Here is a 23,887-nt window from a genome sequence, read left to right as displayed (position 1 = left end):
ATACAATAAAATGGGCGGTTTTTATGTCAGAGTCAGACCGTATTAAGATAATGAAAATGAATGGTCAAAAACGCTGCTTTTCTATATTAAAAGTTTCCAGCTATTATACAATACAATAAATTAACACGCAAATATGTTTGCATTCAAATTCGAATTGTGTCTTAAATAATGCACACTGCTATGAGATATGCAATTACAAACACCATTTAGCACTTTAATTTAAATTTAAATTTAAATTTGAAAAAAAGTCCAGGAAATATAGAAAAGCTGATGGCACCATGTTAAATAATGACAACCACACTCCATGTGACGTCATATGGCATGTTCTTTAACACCATAAAGACAAGTGAAATATTATCAAGCTTCAGCAATCAACATCTAACATAACAGTAAGCCAATCTATATTTAACATTTGGTATCTTTGAGAAAAGAAACATAACATAATCTCTGGACTGGAATACAGCTTTCTTTTTGTTGTTTCTTCTTCTTCTTACTATTACTATTATTATTACTATTATTATTATTATTATTATTATTATTAATATTATTATTTTTATTAGTAGTAGTAGTTGTTGTTGTTGTTGTTGTACTATTAGCAGTAGGCTAGAAGCAGTGGTACTGGTATTGTTATTATCATGATCGTTATCATTATTTTTGGGTTATAGTGAAACGTCCATTGACGTTATTAACAGATCACCAATGGACTGACTTTTTGAAACGGATTTTGGACGTCTATTGACGTTATTAGCGGGTCACCAATGGACTGACTTTTTGAAACGGATTTTTGACGTCTATTGACGTTATTAACAGGTCACCAATGGACTGACTTTTTGAAACTGATTTTGGACGTCTATTGACGTTAAAAACAGGTCACCAATGGACTGACATCTTTAAAACTGATTTTGGACGTCTATGGACGTTATTAACAGGTCAGCAATGGACTGACTTTTTGAAACGGATTTTGGACGTCTGTGGACGTTATTAATAGGTCACCAGTGGACTGACATCTTTGAAACTGATTTTGGACGTCTATGGACGTTATTAACAGGTCAGCAATGGACTGACTTTTTGAAACGGATTTTGGACGTCTATTGATGTTCATAACATGTCCCTGACTGACCGACTATTTTTAAACACATTTTGGACGTCCACAGACGTTCTTTGTTTACTGGGTTATATCTTGATTTCGATTTCATATATGAGGCCCGCAGCTTGACTATGAATGATGTTATTTTGATCATATAACGCAGCCCTGCGTCATGTTTATATAATTACCTTTTGTATTTTAAAAACGAATTACATACTTTTAAAACACTAGAAGACAAAGATTTGGACTTCCAGGGCTGCTGTTCATGCTTTTAACCACCAGGTGTCATTAATGTGCACTGGTTTTAAAAACTATTTAAATACAGTTTTAGAAAAGCTTCACTGCTTCACAACGCTTCGTTTTTGCTGTCAGCATTACCTGTGAATGTTTCCTGGATTTAATAACAGCGGAGCCAGATTTAGGAGGGAATGCATTTCCTACCAAAAAAAATGTACCCCACTTGTTCCTAGTACTGGGGGTTGATGGGAGTTGCAGTTCCTGGTTCACTGGCACCAATAAATGTGTAGCTCTGAACAGAGGGGTCACTGGTCATCTTTGTCTTTTTGTACGGATAGTTATGTTTAATAGTAATACCCTAGTGTCTGTGATTGAAAACAATATTATGGTTTTGTAAGGATGTTTTTGAATGAAACTAAAAGTAAAGTTTAAAACAATTATTAATTTATTGTGATAGCACAGTTTACCTGTAATTGGTCCAGTCTGGATGATGTATTTAAGAGGCAGACTTGGGCAGTTTCAGGATTGGCTGCCTGTGGGTGCAGAAGGAGTCTCAGAGTCATTATTGCTTTTAGCACCGTAGATTAAGTTGATTTTGGTTCAGTCTGAGCACTATTTGTGTCTGTTGTCTTTTCTGTGTCTTTGTATCTTAACGTCATTTATTTATTGATGCCGCTGTGCACTAGAGATGCTGAATGCGACTCATTTGAAACGTTCAAAATCAATTGTTCTGCCTATCCTAAAAAATTACATTGAAAGCGAATAAGTTTTTTACATTTTTGGAGACACAAGGTTTTGTTCTGATGATTTGCAGTGTGCAAATAAAGATCAAACCATGCCAATCAGGCAGAATGAGTCCATAATGCAGCAGGACGTGAGGTTGATTCCAAAGCCTTGAACTGGCAAGACGCCAACTACAGAAGTTTATTAACCAGGACACATATTTCACTAATTAACCTGAGATAGTGTAGACATTAACAGAGACATTGTAAAGGAGGAGACAGGTCACTTGTTGGAAAATGAATGGGAAAGATAACGCTAAACATGTCATCTGTTTACAAAGAAAATCCCACCCTTCAGCAAAAAAGAGCCAATCAGCTTGCTTACGCTACAAGTGCGAAAAGCCCCACTCTGGTTTAATTACAGAGATCTGTGCGATCGCAGTAGCCATTTTACCAGTGAAATGTATTTTCCAACCAGTTATCTGACTTTCTGTTTTGATTTTTTTAGGTCTCTCCCCATTCAAAAAGACAGGAGTCTGGTCTTCTATGATTGAAATGATGGCTGCCGAGTGAACAGACTTTCCCATAAGGACTTTGACATTAATTAGCTCTAAATAATGAAAAAAAGTAATTGATTTATTTTTGTTTTAGAAATAAAAGAATGCAAAGATATTAATTAATTCTTCCGTTAATAACACTGCTTTACACAAGCACCACCACACAAACAGTCTTTTCATCATCACAGTGCCCCTCTGACTAAAGGGAAGCACAACAGGTCAGAAAAAGATGTTCTGTGCAGGTACATTTTTCATTCATCAAAGTACGAACAGTGTAAATTTAACAGTGGTTTTAAGGTCCAACTGTGCACCTTAAATAAGTTTTTTTCCTGGTGAAAAGTACGTATTTGTTCCTTTTCATAACCTAATGTTTTAAAACAGAACAATAAAATAAAAGGCCTGGAGATGAGACGGGGTGTGTGGAGTCAATACAATATTGAGTATCGGTCAATACAAAAATATGATTTTAATGGATTATGTTACAATTATCATATTAAAGGTACTGAGATGTACTGCTGAGGGTACCACCCCAGCAACAAGAGGGATACTGCCCCAGTGACAGTTTAGTACCTTTTTTTCTGAGAGTGTAACTTTTAATTAATGCAGGGGAATCTGCTACAAGCGTGAGATCACCAAAAGGTCAGTGTAACTATCAGATTTATGCAGCTCTATTCATAGAAAAAGAACTAAAGTTCAGCAGCTGTTTGTAAACAAACTCTACTAGTCATGTGCGATTCATGAATCATTCTTTCGTACCGGCTCTTTTTGCTCGGTTCTTTTCAGTTGAAGTTATGCTGCTGGACAAGCTGCCATTAGAAACTCGTCTGACCAACCACAGCTTTACAGCTGCAGTCTTTAACATTAGCTTATCTACTGAACACTTATCTGCAACGGAGAACAGATTTCCTTTACTTTTTAATGAGTTAATCCGGTTTATTTTTAACACAACTTAGAAATGTACACTTTCATCTACTGCTAAATGTTCGTTTAAGCTACTGTTATTTAGTAAAAGTAAATGTACAGCCCTGTTTATCTCTTATTTAGATAAAAGTATAAAAAGTAATGTTACAGCAACTAAATCAAATGATTCTCAATGATCACCAAACCTATGGAAGCCCATATAGTTCATATACTATCTCATAATCATGACTCAGTGTCTTATAATGAGAACATTTTCTCATAATCATGAGATGCTAACTAATTATTATGATAAAATAAATCGTAATTATAAGATGATAATTATGATATGCTAAGTCCTAATTATGAGAGAATGAGTCATTTTCATATGCAAAATCATCCTAATGAGATACTAAGTCAAAATTATGAGATCTTTGGTCATGCTTATGAGATACTAAGTCATAATTATGGGAAACTCTCATTATTGAGACTTACCAAATGGCTATATACTTTTGAAAGAAACAGGTTACCATACTATTCGGAAAATATGAACAGTATCTAATTTAATGAAATTAAACAGTGTTTTTTTTTTTGGTTATAAAATTGAGTCAAGGTTAGCCTTGCATGTTATTACACTGCAGTGTTAAATGCATTTCCTATTAGTGCCAAGCTAACGCATAAGCATTAAACTCTTCATATTTCATATATATTATCCTGTTTTTTTTTAACATTTGAAATTGGACAGTCTTATGCTTAATTTGGAGTGTAAACTTACTCTTCTGGTAAGGAAGCAGTGGATGGTGAAGTGGTTAAATCCTTAAACAAAACCAATAACTATAAATTGGTATGAATGTTTTTTTTATGATTTTCCAAACCAGAACATGACAACTCTATGAGGACAGAGCAGAAGTCAGAAAGGTGAAAAGAATCAAAAAGCAGTGGAAGACGATGCAGGTACGGCATTAATAGTCCACAGCAGCTGTTTATCAAACACTTCGTAACCACACCTGTATTAACCCGGTTATTTTGTTTCTTATAGTCAGTAGCTCCACAGGGGACGAAGCAGGAGAGAGAGCTGTGTCACCCACCCAAAACCACCCTCTTCAACAAGAAGGACAGAATCTGGGAGAGGCCAGAGAGGAGGAGCACGCCAACAGGTTCAGAAAGAAAGAAAAGAAAAAAGAAAAAACTAAAGGAGAGGCTGGCAAAAAAGGAAAAACAGAGAGAGGAAAAAAAGATCACTAACAAGAAAACAGTGGAAATGTGTATCTCATTCTCTCTCAGTAATGTGATAACCCTCTCCACACTGCCCTGAGTGGACATCATTCCCTCTCTGATGCAGCGAGACACACCAACAGGCTCAGAGTGCAGGATATCTGCTCACCTGATGGACTGTGGCAGGTCAGTGTCATTCTTCATCAAGACCTAAGCTGAGATTAGCATGGATGAGCCACACTCAGCTTGGTCTAGGCTCAGGTTATTTGTGTAGTGATGCTGCACATTAATTAGAACCACATAATAGAAACGTAAAGTTTAGACATTCCTAATTTATTTTTAACGTTCATGATAATCCTTTTAATAAAGTTTTTTTTTATTTTGAGGAAATCTAACACTCTATGTTTTGAGTCAGAGATGAACATCTTGTTGCTTGTATTTGTATGTATTCTTCAGGCTGTTGCAGCTACATAAGCTTGGTTGAGTGTAATGCAGGAGAGGATAGGGTGCAGTTTCTAGAGAACTTGATTCTGAAGAAGAGACTTGGCACCAGTTATCCCTGCAGAAAGAGCGGGAGCTCTGAGGTGTGTGGGTGTGGTGGTGCAGATGCTTACCGATTTTGCTGAACTCCAGTGCTAGTGTGGTGTTTTGTTGTGTTATGCACTGTGTTTAACGCAAGGTAATATTGTCTGTGACAGGTTCTGTCTAAAGAGGAGAAACAGAAGAGAAATGAGGAGGATGAGGAGGATGGACTGACAGAGGAAAGAACAAGAACAGAAAAGGCTAAATGCAAGACATGGAAGTAGAGAGTAAAAAGAGCAGAACTCGAGGTCCGTCTCCATTTCTCTGTGCTGGCCTGTCTGTTCCTCTTCATTCTGCTTCATTCCCACCACCTCAACTTGCCTGCAGCAAACAACAAAGTGCTGGATCTCTCCTCGCAGTTTTTAAAGGAAATGTAACTTTCTATTAGGTAAACTGAATTTGAAAACTTGTGAAACATTCATGGCCGTAACTTAAGTTTTAAAAACTAATTTCCATTGTTTCAGGCTGATATGCAGAGTTGGACTGATTTAGTAAATTGAATTATACCAAGATTTAACTGCATATTGCTGAATTATTATTTTTAGTTGCTAATATTGTTCATGTTTTTTTTGTTTTTTTATCATAAATTTTGTTTAAATAATTCAGTTTAACTCAAAAACATCTTTATCAAAACAGAGACACATTGTGATTTCATAGAACATTTTATCTACAATTTTAGAAATCAATATAAGAAGGAAAAATGTAAACACACCTACCATTCTCTCCTACCAGCTAAAAGTCAGACAACAGGGAAACTTTTTTCCCCTCATGTCCAAAATCCTCAGCATAATTTACATTCAGACTGCTTAAAAACAGTCTGTGTAGGTATTGCATGTGGTTGTTTTCTATGTTCATGCTTTTTGGATCAGCGATGGGGTTGGTCTAGAATAATCAAGTTCCAGACATGTTTCTGATCCTCTTTGTTGAAATTTGTGCTTCTATACATTTAGGCTGTGTCTAAAAATGAAGGCTGCTGCCTTGATGCCTTACTGCCTTCACTTAGAAGCAGTTTGATTAGAAGGTATGAGCAGATGAATCAAAGGTGTTGTTGTTAGTATTTTTATTGTCCAGAAAAAATATTTTTTGATAGAGAGACATCTTGTAGTTGTATCTACGCTAAGTTTTTTTGTTCACTGTATACTGAAGCACTACCAGCCCATAAGACACGCCTTCAGTCTGAACACAGCTAGTGATGGGGGGGTCGAGTCCTGCCTAGCTTTAACCTCACATGTCCAAGTATTTAAAATATCCTAATGGAGCATTATTTACACTGGAATGTTTAAGTGACTGAGCTGATTATGGTGCTGTCATACTTCATGTATGGATATTATACTATATAGGCTATTTTGTATCATTTGATATACATTTAAGTCTGAAATCACTTCTTATTCTACACAAATAATAACAGGCATTTTAGAAAATGTTATGTAAAGGACAGTAAGTGTTTATTTGTTCCAGAAACACTAACATTAGAATAAATACAAATGAACAAATTAAAAAACCCATTGTGATTTAATGTGTGTTAGCTAAACAAAAGCATTTGCAGTCACCATGTAATTCCTAGTTTATCTATTCTTCATTAAATTAAATCGAGTGCTGCTGATGGAGTTGAACAAATCCATGTGATGGCTGAGGAAGTCAGGAACAAACCTGTGTTCTTCTAACAGTATTCATCTAACCCACATAATACATAACTTCACTGCCAAACAACACATTATTTTTACTGTATTTACTCCAATGTTATATAGCAAACCAAATACATTAGATGCTAGTAGGTGGAGTAACATCCCTTGAGAGCATCAACCCGTTTGAGACATAATAATACTAAATAAACGTGCAAATTACATTGTCATTTTTTTATCAATTAAAAGTATTTTTTTAATGGTGGGGGGCATTAATTGATTTTGCACTGGGGCCCATAAGATCCTAGTTACGCCACTGGTGCAATAATATGGTAAGCTAGAAGCGGTGCAGAAACAGCAGGTAAGTCCGAGCCTGCTGCTGAAGGCGCTCTGCAGTTTGAACAACAGGTCATGGAGGGAAGGTGTGATGCACTGTCCGGGATGGATAATTGTTTGTTTAGTGTTCATCTTTCTGTGACCACCTCAAATCTGTCCAGAAAGCATCCCAGGGCAGAGCCCACCTGCTTTATCAGCTTGCTGAGCTTCTTTGTTTCTCCGTTTCTGATGCTGCTCTCTATCATACTGATTCAAACAGCACAGGAACAAGAAGACGTGTTGAAACGTTAGTCGGCTATCATTTGTCAAGCTACCTGATTTTACTTGGTATAACCTAAGAATTCTGAGCACTTTAATCTGTAGCTATTTAAAAAAATGGACAAACAATGTTTAGGATGGTTTCAGCTCCTTTGTGTCTTTATCACCGCCCCCGGCGCTGTCTGGGTTCAGATTAAACGGAGTCAAGAGTCGGAGTCGACTCCGGAAAACTCTCGAAGCCCGAGCCGGTTTATGAGGAGCCTGGCCACTTCCTATTCCCCCCGTTATAGCAAAAACAGGCCTGCTAAACAGCAGAGGGCGCCCGCGAGTGAGTCCTCAATGAATGGGAGTGAATGGAGCTCAACGGCCAAAACCGAAAACTTTAAATAGTTTCTAATCACTCGCCCAGAACGTTTCTTAATTTTAGAAAGTAGGAGGATGTATTTCACTAAAAAGCAAATAAATCTGCATATATTTCCCTTTTTCTACAGCAGACGGGTTTTGGGCAGCAGGAGGCGGGCTTTACTGCTAGAGCGTGATGATTGATTGGCGAGCGGAGCAGCTCATTAGCTGTTCGCGCTCATTGACGTCATGGACATGCATGAGGTGGCGTTTTAAACTCCTATAACTCGAGTTTAAAAGCTCTTACAAATATAACAGCAGTGTTAAAATGTTTTATGATATTCAGTGTTCAGGAAACGTCTGTATTCTTTTATATTAAAAATGTTTAAGCATTTATAAACTATGATTTTGCTCAAATGCGCCATATCAACCCATTCATTTTGGACTCACTCAGGCGCGCCCTCTAGCGTTTGAGAAAACTGGAAGACATTGCAGAGTAGGAATTCTCATCTCTACAAATTCTCTGGGTCTACTTGGCCTCATCATCTCCCCTCGGGGAGTCCCCCAGCGCCATCTTATGGCCTGTTCCGTTACTGCAGAGGTAATCGAACTTTTTCCTCCTGAGGACCCCTTGCCAGTTTTTCACAACTTGGGCCCTCAGCTAAAAAAAAATTGTCAGTATACGAACTACTACAGCACATGTATAAAGAAAATCGGGTAAAATCAACCCATTTGTCCAGAACTTTAATTGCCTATTATTAACTAGCTAAAAAGATAAAATAAAAAGCAGCACATGACAATGAGTGCTTCATGAAAAAACAGTTTTATGACAGAGTCGCTTTAAAATGTATTACTGTTTAAACCCGAAAATACTGCATACAAAGCTGTTTATAGGACATAGCAATAAACTACTTAAAATGCTTAACATTATAAAACCATAACGATCGCTTTGCTGGGCTTTAGGTTACAAACAGCTCCGTCTGTTTTTCACTACTGCTGATGAAACTTCATCACTTTACTCTGCTAGCTGGCTCGTTAGCATGCTAAAGGCTATATGGCAAACAAACACAAACAGAAACGCATTACACCACGGAAGATTGTAACGAGACAAAGCAATTATTCACACACACGTTATGTACGTTATGCTCAAACTGTTTAAAAAACGTTTTGCGTTGTAAAGTTTATAAGGCTGGCCAATTAGCTCTCTGAGGCTAAACTGCAGAGCGTATTTGGTTTGAGTAATCCGCTCCTCTCCTTCTGCAGCGAGTGGACACTTGTGTAACAAGGTGTTAAACATAAATCCGAGTGGTGAGTCGAAGTGGGTGAGAGAAAGTTTAAAAAAGCATGGAAACGGCATCTCCAAAACACACCTGATAGCTAAACAACACTGAGGAACGTCTGGCGGTGTAGAATGCACCTCCTCGCCTTCTCTCAGGGCGCATGCGCTCTCAGTCTCCGCCCACTCAGCCCCTGAGGTCGGTGTGTTGGAGAAGGAGGCCGATAACTTGCAGCTAAAACTCCTGATCAGGTAAATAAAAACAAAAGACGCTTGATTACAACGCGAAATCAAAGCGGAACGCAGTAATCATGTGCTTATCAATGCTAAAGCGGAGTCGAATCGTTTAGTAGTCCTCTAAACGCGTCTAAAGATGTTCAGTTCAGGTCTCATGACATCAGAAATCTACAAATATAACCACATTATAAACGGCTGTATTGTAGAGCAGAGGTTAACTCTACAAAATGCACGCTGTAGCATCAGTTTAGGACAAGATTCAGTATGAAGAATATGAAGTCAAACGCACTCTGACAGACTTTGAGATCCCACTGTTGACTTGGACCTCGTACCTCGTAACGTTAGTCAAATAGTTTTAGTCTAAAGCTGTGGGCTGCACTGTAGGTAAAGGGGAAAGCTGATGGACCTGTTTACAACAGCACTGTTAATGACAAACAGGCTGGCTGTTTGTTAAAATGCTGTTTACGTTTCACCCTGTTCTTCTGAAGTTGCAGATGAATCTGCACCAGATGTGTAGATTTGGGTTCTTGCAGTCTCACAGCTCCAGCTTCGCTGCTTTGGAAGTCAGCCATGTGTCTTATTAAACCACTGTCTCAATATTAAAAACAGGATTTTGTCTCTGACCGGTCTGATTCTCAGGTTATACCTCCAGAGACGACAACAGAAAGGGACAGAACATGGTGTTGAATCCAGTCATATCCAAACTGAGTGGTAAACTTGTTGTACTGGCAAGTGCATCTCCAAGGAGGCTGGAGATTTTGACCAACATAGTGAGTAGCAAAAATGTACCACTTTCTTTGAAAGTAATGACCTGCCGTAGTAACAACAATACTACTGTTATTACTACTGATATTGGTAATGATGTTTTTGTCTGTAATGCAGGGCTTACGGTTTGAAGTAGTGCCTTCATGGTTCAAAGAAACTTTGGATAAAACCTTGTTTAAAGCACCCTATGAATATGCAGTGGAGACAGCAAAGCAAAAGGCTTTGGAGGTGGCCCAAAGAATGCCCTTTGTGAGTGATTTGTTTTTTCCTACTACCACAGATTCTCCCAGTTCATGCCTTTGGCTAGTGTCATATCTGTGTGTGTTTAACTTTACATGTACTGGACTCAGAAACACCTGAAAACTCCAGATATTGTGATCGGAGCAGACACTGTTGTGGTGAGTAGAGTCCTTATTCTGAAATCTGTTAAATGAAATTTTAATAAATGATGGTGTGCTTAAAGTTATTAACTCCTGTCACTGGGTTTGTATTTATCTTCTGTTTCTAGACAGTGGATGGAATGATCCTGGAGAAGCCTGTTGATAAACAAGATGCCTACCGAATGCTGTCCAGGTTAGTTTTTCAACTGCACTTGCCCTAATGTAAACACACTGTAGAATATAGAAAACATATTGTAGACATGTAATGTTCATTGTATAGAATGTTATTAATGGCTGATCTTTATCTCACTCAAATGTGTTTCAGACTGAGTGGAAAAGAACACAGTGTGTATACAGGAGTGGCCATAGTCCTGTGTCATGAAAGACAGAGTAAGTTTAGTAAAATCAGCATGAGTTTAATGAGGCTAGGAATAATGTATGTTTGTTATTACTATTCCTTTTTTTATTTCAGAGGGAGGTACAGAACTTAAGGTGGTAGACTTCTATGAGGAGACTAAGGTAAAGTTTGCAGAGCTGTCTGAGGAGATGCTATGGGAATACATCAACAGTGGAGAACCCATGTAAAGTGCATTTTGTTTCTGTTTGCTGTAGATTATATTTGCTTTAAACTGCTGAAGTAGACACTTTATATATATATATATATATATATATATATATATATATATATCTAGCATTTAAAGTGTGTTCTAGAAATGCATTAGTGTTATTAGCATAATTTTTAGTCACATAGTGTTTTAGTTACGTTATATGTACTTTTAATTTCTTTTTGGATGTTATTGAGGTTGCATGTCAGATCTTCATGTTTAAATGGCTTGTAATGATCTTTATAAACTTTACCTGAGGTAAAAACACTAAAAATGAGCCTAGTGTATGGTCAACGCTTGATATTTCTAAATCAGCTTTTCATAAATCCATTCTGGCTGTTTTCCAGAACAAATTCCTCAAGTGGCAAGGGCTATCATGCAAGCTGAAATGTTTTTCATTTAATAATCTGTATAATCAACAACACTGACACCCTTTGCAAGCAAAAACTCCACAGAAGTATGTGGACGAAATAATGCCGAACTGCAGAGACATGCTTAACTGTAGTCACATGTTCAGTTGAATTAAAGCCACTGTTTCCTTGCACCCCCTGTGTAGGTGTTTTTCTACAGAAGGTTAATACATGTAGAATCTCTTACAGATTCCTGTACTTCATTCTTGACAGGGACAAGGCTGGTGGTTATGGGATCCAGGCTTTGGGTGGCATGCTGGTGGAGTATGTGAAGGGAGATTTTCTTAATGTGGTGGGCTTCCCCCTCAATCACTTCTGCAAACAGCTGGGAATGATTTACAACAGCCCGCCCGAGAGCCCTGCTCACAAGATGAAGCGAGAGGACTCTGTAGGAACCAACAGGCCCTGGGCCCTCATTAACAGCCTGTCCAAAGTCACTGAGAATGGGGAGGTCAGCAACTTCAACAGCTCAGACTCAGCTGGCCAAACGGCAGTTCCAGAGCAGAACGTGGTGGGGCCTGAGTGTGCGAAGTGCAACAATGAGGGCTTCCCCCACAAGATACTGGATCTGCTGGATGGATTCAAAGCATCAAAGGTAAAGTAAACTCATAGTGCATTAATGTTTGTCATTAGTAGGATCTCCATAGGTACATATGACATGTATGTAAAAGCTGTGTTTTTACTTTATTACACTCTCTGTCCAAAAGTATCCAGATACATGCTCACTGCTTTTGCAAAAAAAAAGAATCATATTTACAAATTTTTCCTCTTACCTCAGATAATCAATCAATGAAGAGGTATTTGGTGTCCAAATTGCTCTTCAGTAGTTTAGCGCTGGAGCTGCAAGGCTGATGTTGCTAACAAACACTAGAAGTCAGTAGTCACTCAAAATGTGCCATAAACTCAAGCTCAAAACTCTCAGTCTGCTCAAAACACACCCATGTCTTCATTAGGATTGCTCAGACCTGTCTTTTAGAGGACATTATGACCCACTGTGAACTATAAAAATGAACATAAACTTTACCCAAATGCTGGTGGTAGCCACTTTAAACAACAGGTACACATACTCCAATTCCAGGCTGCATGAACCCATGTCACACAGGCACATGGAAACTAGATAGTATTCAACATTTCTGTTGTTTCTATTTTTTAAACATTTACTTGTCACAACACCTGTTAAGGTGGTTGCCAGCTGCTTTCAACTACACTGTGAGGTTTTGTTTATTTTTACCTTAATGATCTTAATGATGTATTTAAGGATGTATTTACAAAAAAAATTGGGTGACTGTCGACATCTCGTATTTTTTAGCAATGTTATTCTCGTAGCTCCAGCACTAAACTAAAGAAGTAAAATTTGGATGCCACACATGTCTTTGCTGATTGACTACGTCTCGGGTATGTGGAAAATTGTAGAAATTATATTTTTCTTCAAACTATTCCATAAACTTATCCTGGAGGTGTTTGATGGTGCTCCACCACTCTAAAATGCCAATGCTGGGGAGGTTTTTAACCCTTCTAGCTGCCACTGCTCCAGATTGTCCCATCCTATTGGGTTTTCCACAGCAGTGTGCATGCATTTTGATAATTGTGCAGGCAATGGGCGCATCAAAAAGTAGCTGAATCCACTAATTAGAATGGGTTTTTGCATATTTTTGGATATGTAGTATATGGCTGACACATTAACATTATCGTGTCTAATTCTTTTATGCTCTCTGTCAGACATTGTTTACAGCGTGTAAGCTGGGGGTGTTTGATGTTCTGAGTGACTCTGAAGGCCTAACAGTGGAGGAAGTAGCTGACCAAATCAAAGCTTCAGTGCTGGGCACTGAGCGGTTGCTAGAAGCTGCTGTCTCCTTAGAGCTTCTACACAAGCGCAAAGTTGAAGATAACATTGGTAAGAGTGAATTCTTTTTTAAATGTGTAAAAATATTTAAATTGGCAAAAGCAGGAAGTATTACTTATTACATATCCAATACAAACTAAATACAAAATACCCAGCTCCAAAAAAGTTGGGACAGTGATTTATAAAGCAGTGATTTATAAGTTGACTTTTACCTAAATTTGAACGAAAACAGTAGAAGGACAAGATAGGTAATCCCTTTACAGTGCTCAATAACATCAAAAGAATCAGGAAATCCAGAGAAATCTCTGTATATATTAAAGGCCAAAAACCAGAACTGAATGCCCATGACATTCGACCGATCAGATGGCACTGCATTAAAAACCATCACACGTCTGTGGTGGATATCACCACAGGGGTTCAGGAATACTTTGCCAAACCGTTGTCAATAAACACTGACCATCGCTGCATCTACAAACACAAGCTAAGACTAAACTATGCACAGCAGAAGCCAAATGAGAGCAACATCTAGAAACGCTGCTGATTTATCTGGGCTTGAGCTCATCTGAAATTGACTGATGCACAGTGCTGTGGCTCGACCCTTTCAGATTGTTTTTGGAAATAATGAATGCTGTGTTCTGGGGGCTAAAAAAGAAAAGGACCATCCAGTTTGTTACCAGTGTAAAGTTCAAAAGCCTGGGTCAGTTAGGATATGGGTGGGTATCAGTGGGGCATGTCTGTGAAGGCCCCTTTGGTGCTAAACGCGTTCCTGAAAATGTATGTTTCAGGGATGCCAGTGCATATTTCAGCATAACAACACTAAGCTATGTTCTGCATGTGTGACGAGAGTACGACTGCATAATCAGAGTGCGGGTGCTAGGCTGCCTTGCCTGCAGTCCTGACCTCTTGATCTCTTTCTCACTGAAAACAGTGCAGCTGAATACGTGTATAACAGAGAATGGCATAATTCCAGCTTTCTGTGTGTCTGTAGTCCACAAACTGTTAAAGTGATGATGAAAGGAAAGGTAAAGTAACACAGCACAGCATGTCCCAGGTTTTTTGGAATATGTTGCAGGCATCAAATTTGGAAGGAAGGTAAAACATAAAGTGTGTTTTATACCATTTTCAATGTATTATTGTCTGCTTTCTGTTTTTATTTGCATTTTGTACTGTCCCTTTTTTGGATTTGGGTTTGTAACAGGCCCTTACTCTTAGTAGCTGAATATATGGGCATAAAGAAATCAGATAAGAGTTTTGTGTATAACCTGCACACATTGTGCCTGTCAAGTAAAGAGAGACATCACCATCCTTTCATACATTTCCTCCATGTGGAGACTTTGCTCATGTGTCACTGCACTGAAGTCTGGCTGTGAAAGTCACATTGTGTGCATTGTCTGCCCCAGTGTACAGGAACACAGAACAGGCCAGTCGGTTCCTGGTATCAGACAGCCCTCTGTCTCTGCATGGTTACATCCTGCACTGCAATGACCTGGTTTGGCCCCTGTTCACCCACCTAGAGAGCGCTGTCAGAGAGGGGACCAATCAGTATGAGAGGGCTTTTGGGAAGAAGACTGAAAACATTTTTCAGGTTTAACAGCATATCACTGACACATTGATTCACAATGTTATTTGGGGGATAAAGTTAAATCCTGAATTTCTGCAAAGTTAAATCATTAAGAAGTACACAAAGTCATTTGACATGGTTTGATGTGAAGTGGTGCATTCAAGAGAAACGTATTGAGTCAGAACATATTGAGTTAGAATTATTTCTGTTACCAGCACTGCAAAGATAGTCAAGAGTTAAGAAGTGTGCTACAATGTACCATTTTGCATCAAACCACTGAATGAATGTGTTATCCTCTCAATATTTGAATTATGAGGAAAATCAATGGAAAGATAATAATGAACTTGTTCTGTGCTGCTTTTCTTCTTCTAGGATGGCTACTTCAAAAAGGATGATGTTAAGATGCGATTCATGAATGCAATGCACAGCATTGCGAAGGTGACTGGAAAAGATGTGGCCACAGCATTTGATTTGTCAAGCTTTAAAACAGCCTGTGATGTTGGAGGTAGCTGTTGTTTATATAAGCAACCTTCGCATGGTAAACCCTGTTGAAGTTCAAATCTGTTTGTAAATAATTGTAAATAAAGGATTTTATTTCCTTCCATAGGCTGTACTGGTGCCATGGCATATGAGTTCACCAGAGCCCATCCTGGAATGTCTGTAGTAGTTTTTGATTTGCCACCAGTTATTGAAATGAGAAGTCACTTCCAACCTAAAGAACAGGATGACAGAGTGTCATTTATTGCAGGTGAGTGGAAAATATGTATAAAAATGATGAAGTTGTAGTCACATTGGTTTTAGAATGCTTGCATGATGCTTTCCGTTTATTTGTTCTCACTTTTTTAATGTTTGGTCTGAATAGGAGATTTCTTCAAAGATGAGCTACCCAAAGCAGACCTGTATATTCTCGCTCGGATTCTCCATGATTGGTCTGATGACAAAGTACATGAGCTGTTAAGTAAACTCTCCAAGGCATGCACTCCAGGTAAGAACCTCCAGACCTTACCGGTATGTTTAAAATACTATAAAGCTCATACAAATGCATTAACATTTTTACACCGTTTAAGGAACCAGCTAAAATCCTCAGGTGATCTTTGGTTCACTGAGTCCACAGGGTTCAGCCGTTTTAGTTTTATTTACAGTAGCTGATAACGTATTGGGAATGAGAGAAGTTAGCAGAATTTCAAAACGGGCAGTACTGGTCATTCATTAAGTTGCGTGCTCCATGCATGTGTTGCTGCGGTGCAGGCTGTGGGCTGCTGGTCTCAGAGATCTTCCTGGACAAGGAAAGGAGCAGGCCGAGCAGAGCGCTGCTCCAGGCCCTCAGCATGACAGAAGGGCGGCAGAGGAGCGGTGCAGAGTACAGCGATTTACTGACGAAGCACGGCTTCACTCCTGTACAAACCCAATACACAGATAACCTGCTGGACGCCATGCTTTTTGTAAAAGAGGACACAAATGTTGATAAAACTTTGCAAGTTTCATCCTCTGAGTCTGTTGTGATTGCCTGAAATGCTAGTTTTGAGCTTTTTCAACTGACTAGACATCAGCTTTAATTGTACAGGACATAATTATCGTCAATGAAATGTCTTAAATGTGCACTACTTCGACTATTTTGACAGTCTTATGTTGTCTGTAAAATTATCATTAACCTCTGTGAGAGGTATATTGCTTGATTTGTTCTAATTGAATAAATGGCATTGTTACTGAAAAACAGTGTCGAAGTTTTTCTTCAGTGCTGACTGTATACCCCACAGAAGCCACACAAGCTTAATTTCTCAAGGGTAATTTCAGTTCATAACCCCTGTGTTTTCGACTGGCAGGCTGTGCCGTGCTCCTAGCTGAGACCGTGCTGGACGAGGCCAAGCCGTGGGCCAGCAGGGCCTACATGCAGTCTCTGAACATGCTGGTGCAGACGGAGGGCAGGGAGAGGAGCTCGACTCACTATAGACAGTTGCTGGAGAACCATGGATTTTCCCAGATGAGAGTGTCTCACACAGGGAACTTTTTAGATGCTCTTTTGGCATTCAAACAGTAAATAACAGGTCATTTTCCCTGGATCTTAAGTTGAAGAGCTTAAAAATAAGCAGCTCCTTGCTCAGTTTGGTTTTCATTCCAGTATTTTGCAGGTTGTTCTGCCTACTCAGTCAAGACTTTAATATATTCGCAGTAATAAGTAACAAAAAATGCTTAAATGTAAGAACTGTTTGACTTTGTTGTGTATTATACAACTCTGCTCTTGTAAGGCCTAATAAAACACTATACAGAAAAGTTTGTAGACATGCGCTCGCCCAACATTTCTTCTGAATTTAAGTGTCTTAATAAAGACTTTGTGCCTCCTTTACTGCAGTAACAGCCTCTACTCTTCTGCGAAGACTTAACATTAGATGTTGGAACATTGCTGTGAGGATTTGATTGCATTCAGCCAGAAGAACATTAGTGAGGTCAAATACTGATGTTGGATGATTAGTTCTGGATCATAAAGGCATGCCGAGGGGACTGATGTTCCTTTATATCCCTCTGTGTGGCTACTCCAGAGTGTCCCATTGTGTTGGCAATGCTTTTCTGTGCTTTTATATTATACAAGCTGTGCTCATGCATTTGAGCACCTATTTTAGAAATAGATGCACCTTAAAATAGCTGAATTAAGTCTACACACTTAAAAAAGATGGTTCTGTAGTAAAGCGAATGGTTCTATTTAGAACCATAAAACCGTTTGCATGCTTAAATTGTTGTAAATAGAACCTTTTTGAACATGGTTCTACACAGCATCAAAAAAGGGATCCTACAAGCGTGACATCGTAACAATATAAGAACAATTTCTGGTGTCACGCAGAACATAAACTGGCCCATAATGTATCAAGCCTGCCCTTAGCGCAGTCTCGCGATAAGAGCAGCTGGGCCTGCGAGATTTCACTGTCCGTCCTGCTCGCTGCGAGTCTGCGCACCACATCCTGCTCTCTGCTTCAGCTATCCATCACCTCTGCCTCTCCTGCCATCCGAGCCTGCCGTTTCGCAGCTTTCAGGCAGCTTAAGACCAGGTGCCATGGCCGACGCCGCGATTTCTTTCGCTAAAGACTTCTTAGCCGGCGGAGTGGCGGCTGCCATCTCTAAAACCGCAGTAGCTCCCATCGAGAGGGTGAAGCTGCTGCTGCAGGTGAGAACACGTCGAGCTCCACTTCTGTCCTCTTACACAGCCATGAAAATGAGTGTTTAATGCAACATTGCTGAGTGTTGTCTTAAAAGATCTATAAAAGCGTATAAACTGTCCTGTAGTGGTCACTGCAGTCTCTGGCTTTATCCTTGGGAGGCCATGTTGAAGTCCTCTGCAGCATCCCTGCAGCTGCGTGCATCTGCACTGCTGCACAACTCGCCTGCAGAGACAGGCGCTCTTATCTCACTGGAAAGTCTGTATTTTATGATAAAATTTATATATTCCAGTGAGTTGCTTCGCGTCAGAGATGTATTTGCTACTTTATATGAATTTGTGACATCTGGCTAAAGAATGCTGCCAGGCTTGACTTATTTGACTGTCATTAGATAATGGGCTTCTAGTATAAAATGTTAAAGTGCATAATCATCAGTAGTTTAGTAGTTTTGGTGTTCAGTACTGCATGGTTTACTGCAGGAGTGCATAACTCCAGTCCTGGAGGGCCAGTGTCCAGCAGAGTTTGGCGGTGCCCCTCCTCAAGCACACCAACTAAACATGCCACTTAAAAAATGAGTTAAATCAGGTGTTTTTGAGCATGTAAATCACCAAACTCTGCTGGACACTGGCCCTCCAGGACTGGAGTTATGCACCCCTGCACTAAACCATGGAATGAAAATCTGCAGCCACACTGGCTGTCTTTGGATGAGACCTTGTGGTGACCCTTGCACCCCTATTTTAGTGCAAGGGTCACCACAAGGTCTCATCCACAGACAGTAAGTGTGGCTTCAGATTTTCATTCCAACCAAGCAGGATCACACCTCATCTGACTGCTCAGAGGGCTGAGAGCAACTGATTAAACGAGTGGAATCAGGTGCGCTCCTGCTTGATTTTAATGAAAACCCGCAGTCACACTGGCCCTTTGTGGATAAGGTTAGCTGTAGTGTATTTCCTGCAATTCAGTGCATGACAAGTAACTGAAGTGTTGAATCAGATTCACTAAGCAGTTTAATGCTCTGGCTATCCAAGACTGGAGTTAAACCCTCCTTTTCTAGGAAAAGGAGAAAAAAAAACAATTAAGCCCACATTGTAACTGATGCTTTTTTTGGCTGTACAGGTGCAGCATGCAAGCAAGCAAATTAGTGCAGACAAACACTACAAAGGCATTATCGACTGTGTCGTGAGGATTCCCAAAGAGCAAGGCTTTGCCTCCTTCTGGCGCGGCAATCTGGCCAACGTCATCCGCTACTTCCCCACGCAAGCTCTCAACTTTGCATTTAAAGACAAGTACAAGCAGATCTTCTTGGGTGGTGTGGACAAGCACACACAGTTCTGGCGTTATTTTGCTGGAAACCTGGCATCCGGGGGCGCGGCAGGAGCCACTTCCCTTTGCTTTGTGTATCCCCTCGACTTCGCCCGTACTCGACTGGCTGCTGACGTGGGCAAAGCTTCCTCCTCCAGAGAATTCACCGGACTGGGAGACTGCCTGACCAAGATTTTCAAGTCTGACGGCTTGCGAGGCCTGTACCAGGGCTTTAACGTGTCTGTGCAGGGCATCATCATCTACAGGGCGGCTTACTTTGGCGTCTATGACACAGCTAAAGGTAAATTTAGTTGGCCACACCACACTCTTATAAATTAAGGTCCCATAAGGACTCTTTGTAACAGTGCCATTTGGATACCTATTGCAGTGGTCCTCAACTCCAGTCCTGGAGATGAAAAAAACAGGAAACCCATACTGAGCCAACAAGTACAGGGAAGCACATCTAAATTGTTGTCTGTGGTCATCAGTTGTTTGCTACAAATGACGCAGATAGAGATTCAATTGGAAAATGTGATTCCTTTAAGTATTCTTTTAAAGAACATTCTGCAGAGAACCACAGAGAACCCTTTTGGAGGTTTTATTTATAAGAATGTAGCTGATGGGACAGAAGTCATCTGTGTGTTCAGTGCTGTCAAGTGCATGAATGGTATTTAACATGGTTATTTACATGCATTTATTCTTGTATGTGGTGGTGGACAGGCATGCTTCCTGACCCAAAGAACACCCACATTGTGGTCAGCTGGATGATTGCACAGACTGTGACGGCAGTGGCTGGTGTCGTCTCTTACCCCTTCGACACCGTGAGGCGTCGCATGATGATGCAGTCTGGACGTAAAGGAGGTATAACACCCACACACATATACAGTACTGTGCAAACCATTTACGTCAGGAGCAGATATGTTTTTGACAGTAAAAACGCTATATAAAAATAGAGTAAATGCAAATAAAAATAAATACGTTAGAAAAAAACAGTTTCTTGTTGTACTTGATATGTTGTGATGCTAGTAAGAAGAACACAGGTTTGGTTCCAGATTTCTCTTCAATGCTGCCAGTTCACCTGATTTAATTAAAGCTGCACTACGTAAGATTTGGGGATTTAGAGACCCCTCTGGTGGAAAAGTGTAATTGCACATGAGCAGAAGAACATTTTGTAACTTCAGTTGTGCTTTTGACCCTTTCCCGACGTGGATGAATCTGACGTTTGCGAGCGCGTTAAAAGAGTATTCAAACAGAGCTCAGTCAAAACTTAGTAAAGAAATTGTGTCTTCCGAGTTTGTAAGTCTATGTTCAGACTGCAGGCAAATCAGATTTGTGTCTCAAATTAGATCTTTTGAGACAGCTTTCCACACTGTTATTTGCAAGTGATCAAATCGGATTTGTTTGTCCAGACATCACCAACATATCTGCATGGGTTGCTGTGGTAACAACATAGGCGTCACTAACCTTGTAGCTACGCTGGTGACGCTGATTTAGAATATGGATGCAGGAGAGATGGATGTGCATCATCTTGCCCTCCAAATGCTTCAGAATTCTCCGGTATAAGCAAGAATCTCTGGCGCTCTTCTTGAATTTGTCACATTGCGAGATACACAGAAGACACTTTGAAATCCGATTTGAGCTGCCAGAGCGTCCAGACTGAGACACATCTGTAAAAATCCAACTGGAATCATGTTTTAAACCAGCTCCAAATGCGGTATGGATTGGATTCGCAAAAAAAGGATTTCTCATTTTTTTGCTGTCCAGACAATCATATATCAATCTGGATATGATCTGGATATACCAAAAATCGGATTTGGGTTGGCAGTCTGAACAAGGCCTAAGTGAATTGTCATCATATTTTGATCGGTATAAGTTTTGCATTTGAGACCTAAACATCGAGCCTAATCTTTTTTTTTAGCCTGTGTGTGTGACATTAGTATGTGAAGACAAATGACATGGTCTGAAAAACTCCTGTGAAATCTGACCCTACACCTCCGACTTTCAAATAATTATTTCAGGCTTTTCAGAGCGACTCAAAGCAGTGCCTATATACCATATTTTAGCGTGTTTTTTTCTCCTGACTCAGTAATGCTATTTTTTTAAATATTAAAATATAAAAAAACAACTTAGTGATAGAACACTTAACATAGTGCTTCTTTAATAAAGTATTCATTAGCCAAACCACATATTATATGGTAACTTTAATTAATACTGGGCTGGCATGAGGAGAGGTGGGAAAGCCAACACAGTATATATCAAATCACTACTTATTGTATTATTGTCATTTGTACTTATTCTAATGGCGTGTTTTTACTGAGCAAAATAATTGCTTACTGTCCAGTTAAATAGCCTTTTAAAATATAATTTTAATATAAATTTGGGTGCCTAAAACTTTTGCACGCTTAGACGTTACAATATAGAGCACAGTGACTGCAGCACTATATTGTGAGTGCATTTGAGTGACTCCCTCCGCTCTCCATAATGAGAGCATTTGTATGAGTCTTTGTCTTTTGTCCTTTCAGCGGATATTATGTACACTGGGACCCTTGACTGCTGGAGGAAGATCGCGCGTGACGAGGGCGGCAAAGCGTTCTTCAAAGGGGCTTGGTCCAACGTTCTCCGAGGCATGGGAGGTGCATTTGTGCTTGTGCTATATGACGAATTCAAGAAATTTGTTTAATTACACCAACTGGTGAGAAAAAAAAAAACTAGTAGAATAGATCTTATTAATGAAGTTTGTCAAGCTTTACCCAGCTTTCTCTGTTCTCTCAGCAATGTATAGATGAGTTCTTCTATGAGTTATTTAGAAATAGAGGCCCACATCATATTCTTCACCCTGTGCAGTATTTATTTAAACACTATGTGAATGTGTTGCTAGTTGTATGTTTTAATACACAAATTGTACTTTTATTTTTCTCTCATCTACAGTTGAGAATGTTTTGCCTTCTTGTAAATGCACATGAGTCACCACAAAACAGAAAAACCTATGATCACGTGATAACTTTTGTCTGTATTTGCCCATGTACCGGGCTCTGATGTAAAGGTTAACACATATACCATATATAATAATGTGAATCTTTATCAGTCCATAAACAGCCAATTCTGAGTGTCTTGGCCATGGCATTCAAAAAACAGGGAACAAAGGAATAGGGTAAAATACACTGCAGCTAAATCAACCTCCATGTGCAATAGCATATTGTCTCCTCAAGATGGCATGATTACGTCTTTTTTTACATCTTTTTGTTTTTGATTGTGTAATATACTGTCACAAGCCATGTCTGTTTTTCCAGCACTGCTTACCCACAATCTCCAAAAACAAGGGTATAAAATATCAAAACAAAAAGCTCAAACAGAATGGAAATCAGGTCATGAAGTTTTTCCTCTCTTTTCAGTCCAAGGTGCAGAGTTTGTATTGTGTTAAATCAGAGATGATGCTTTAATTCACATCAGACGTACCCTTTATCTCTCTCGCTGGGCATTAGAGGAGAGATCAGCACAGTAAATGGCTCCAGCACAGAGGCCATAGAGCCTTCACATTCAGAGCCTGGGTGACATGAAAAGTAGCCTCTATTTCCATTATTCCTCTCTGTGGAACGCCGCCGAAGTATTTTCCTTCTCCAGTAATGAGGGGAGTCATGTTTTCATGGTGATTTTCTTGTCACTCTCAGTCCTTCGTTGTGCCAGGTTGATCTTGATTAAGTAGATGCTGTTAACAGAAATATAAAAGTGAAGGAAACAAAGAAAAGGCAGTTTTAAGTTGATGTAGGACATTTACAATGTGAAGTCATCCAGCATGTAAAACATTGTAATCAGATGACACAGCATACATTTGAGAGGCCATATTTGCAGAGATGTCTTTATTCTTGATTGAACAACAGGAATGCTTGTAAACTCAATAAAAATGAATACCTCAGATACTTTTAGATGTGATTTTTCAAATGTATGCAGTCTGATTTTTGATTGTGGTAGGGACAAACACTTTTAAGTGATTATGTAACTTTTTTCCTTGAATATATTTCAAAATATGTGCTCTTCTGCTGTAGTAACTAAGCATTTGATCACCGTTTAAACATAAGTATATGGATATATTGGCACTGCTGCTTAGTTTACTAACAAAATAAGCCTGTAACACAGTGCAGCTTTGTCCGGTACTGGAAGAGAATAGTAGATGAATTTATATAAGAATCTAAATATGGAAATAATAGATGAAACAGTTGACTGGCGGACTCCCTTGAACCAGAGTATTTCAAAGAGTCTGCAATCAGGCTGGTCTGAAATCGCAGCTGGGCACACTCACTCCATAATGTCTCCCATTTTGTTTACTAGTATCAACAGAGAGACTTTGCAAGTCTTTGTAATGGAAACCATGCAAGCCAAGCAACTTAGGCAGAGATCAAAGGCCACTGTAATTTACTGGAATGGCCGTATAACTGAGCAATCTTCTGTAACGCGAGCTGCCTTGTCTGACTCCTAGCATACTGTACATGTCAGATAAATATTAAGT

General features: G+C 39.4%; 2 protein-coding genes across 3 annotated transcripts; both read left to right on the top strand.

Moving 5' to 3' along the window:
* The first annotated feature begins 9,256 nt into the window (after positions 1-9,256).
* asmtl (acetylserotonin O-methyltransferase-like) lies at positions 9,257-17,210 on the top strand. Of its 2 annotated transcripts, none has more exons than XM_036587445.1 (14): positions 9,257-9,383; positions 10,008-10,138; positions 10,251-10,382; positions 10,484-10,531; positions 10,642-10,706; positions 10,839-10,903; positions 10,986-11,094; positions 11,742-12,123; positions 13,248-13,422; positions 14,772-14,956; positions 15,305-15,437; positions 15,540-15,680; positions 15,795-15,917; positions 16,756-17,210. In XM_036587445.1, exons 2-14 carry the CDS (start codon positions 10,046-10,048, stop codon positions 16,968-16,970), a joined length of 1,866 nt encoding a protein of 621 aa, XP_036443338.1. In that variant the 5' UTR covers positions 9,257-9,383; positions 10,008-10,045; the 3' UTR covers positions 16,971-17,210. The 2 variants fall into 2 exon arrangements, with proteins under 2 accessions (XP_036443338.1, XP_036443303.1); XM_036587410.1 differs by lacking the exon at positions 16,756-17,210 and adding an exon at positions 16,181-16,646.
* Positions 17,211-17,612: 402 nt separating this feature from the next.
* Positions 17,613-23,296, top strand: slc25a6 (solute carrier family 25 member 6). Its single transcript, XM_036587689.1, has 4 exons — positions 17,613-18,089; positions 19,198-19,684; positions 20,104-20,244; positions 21,906-23,296. Exons 1-4 carry the CDS (start codon positions 17,979-17,981, stop codon positions 22,061-22,063), a joined length of 897 nt encoding a protein of 298 aa, XP_036443582.1. The 5' UTR covers positions 17,613-17,978; the 3' UTR covers positions 22,064-23,296.
* Positions 23,297-23,887: the final 591 nt, after the last annotated feature.

Source organism: Colossoma macropomum, unplaced genomic scaffold (genome assembly GCF_904425465.1).
Source record: "Colossoma macropomum unplaced genomic scaffold, Colossoma_macropomum, whole genome shotgun sequence".
NCBI classification, from domain to species: Eukaryota; Metazoa; Chordata; class Actinopteri; order Characiformes; family Serrasalmidae; genus Colossoma; species Colossoma macropomum.
Note: the sequence above shows the minus strand (reverse complement) of the source record. Positions and strands in the feature narration are given on the sequence as shown.

Bases quoted from the DNA above. Each gene is read 5' to 3' on its own strand.
- asmtl (XM_036587410.1), top strand. From the start codon at position 10,046: ATGGTGTTGAATCCAGTCATATCCAAACTGAGTGGTAAACTTGTTGTA. The intron at 12,124-13,247 runs GTAAAGTAAACT...GCTCTCTGTCAG, and splicing joins ATGGATTCAAAGCATCAAAG to ACATTGTTTACAGCGTGTAA. The intron at 15,438-15,539 runs GTAGCTGTTGTT...TTCCTTCCATAG, and splicing joins AACAGCCTGTGATGTTGGAG to GCTGTACTGGTGCCATGGCA.
- slc25a6 (XM_036587689.1), top strand. From the start codon at position 17,979: ATGGCCGACGCCGCGATTTCTTTCGCTAAAGACTTCTTAGCCGGCGGA. The intron at 19,685-20,103 runs GTAAATTTAGTT...GGTGGTGGACAG, and splicing joins CGTCTATGACACAGCTAAAG to GCATGCTTCCTGACCCAAAG. The intron at 20,245-21,905 runs GTATAACACCCA...TTGTCCTTTCAG, and splicing joins GCAGTCTGGACGTAAAGGAG to CGGATATTATGTACACTGGG.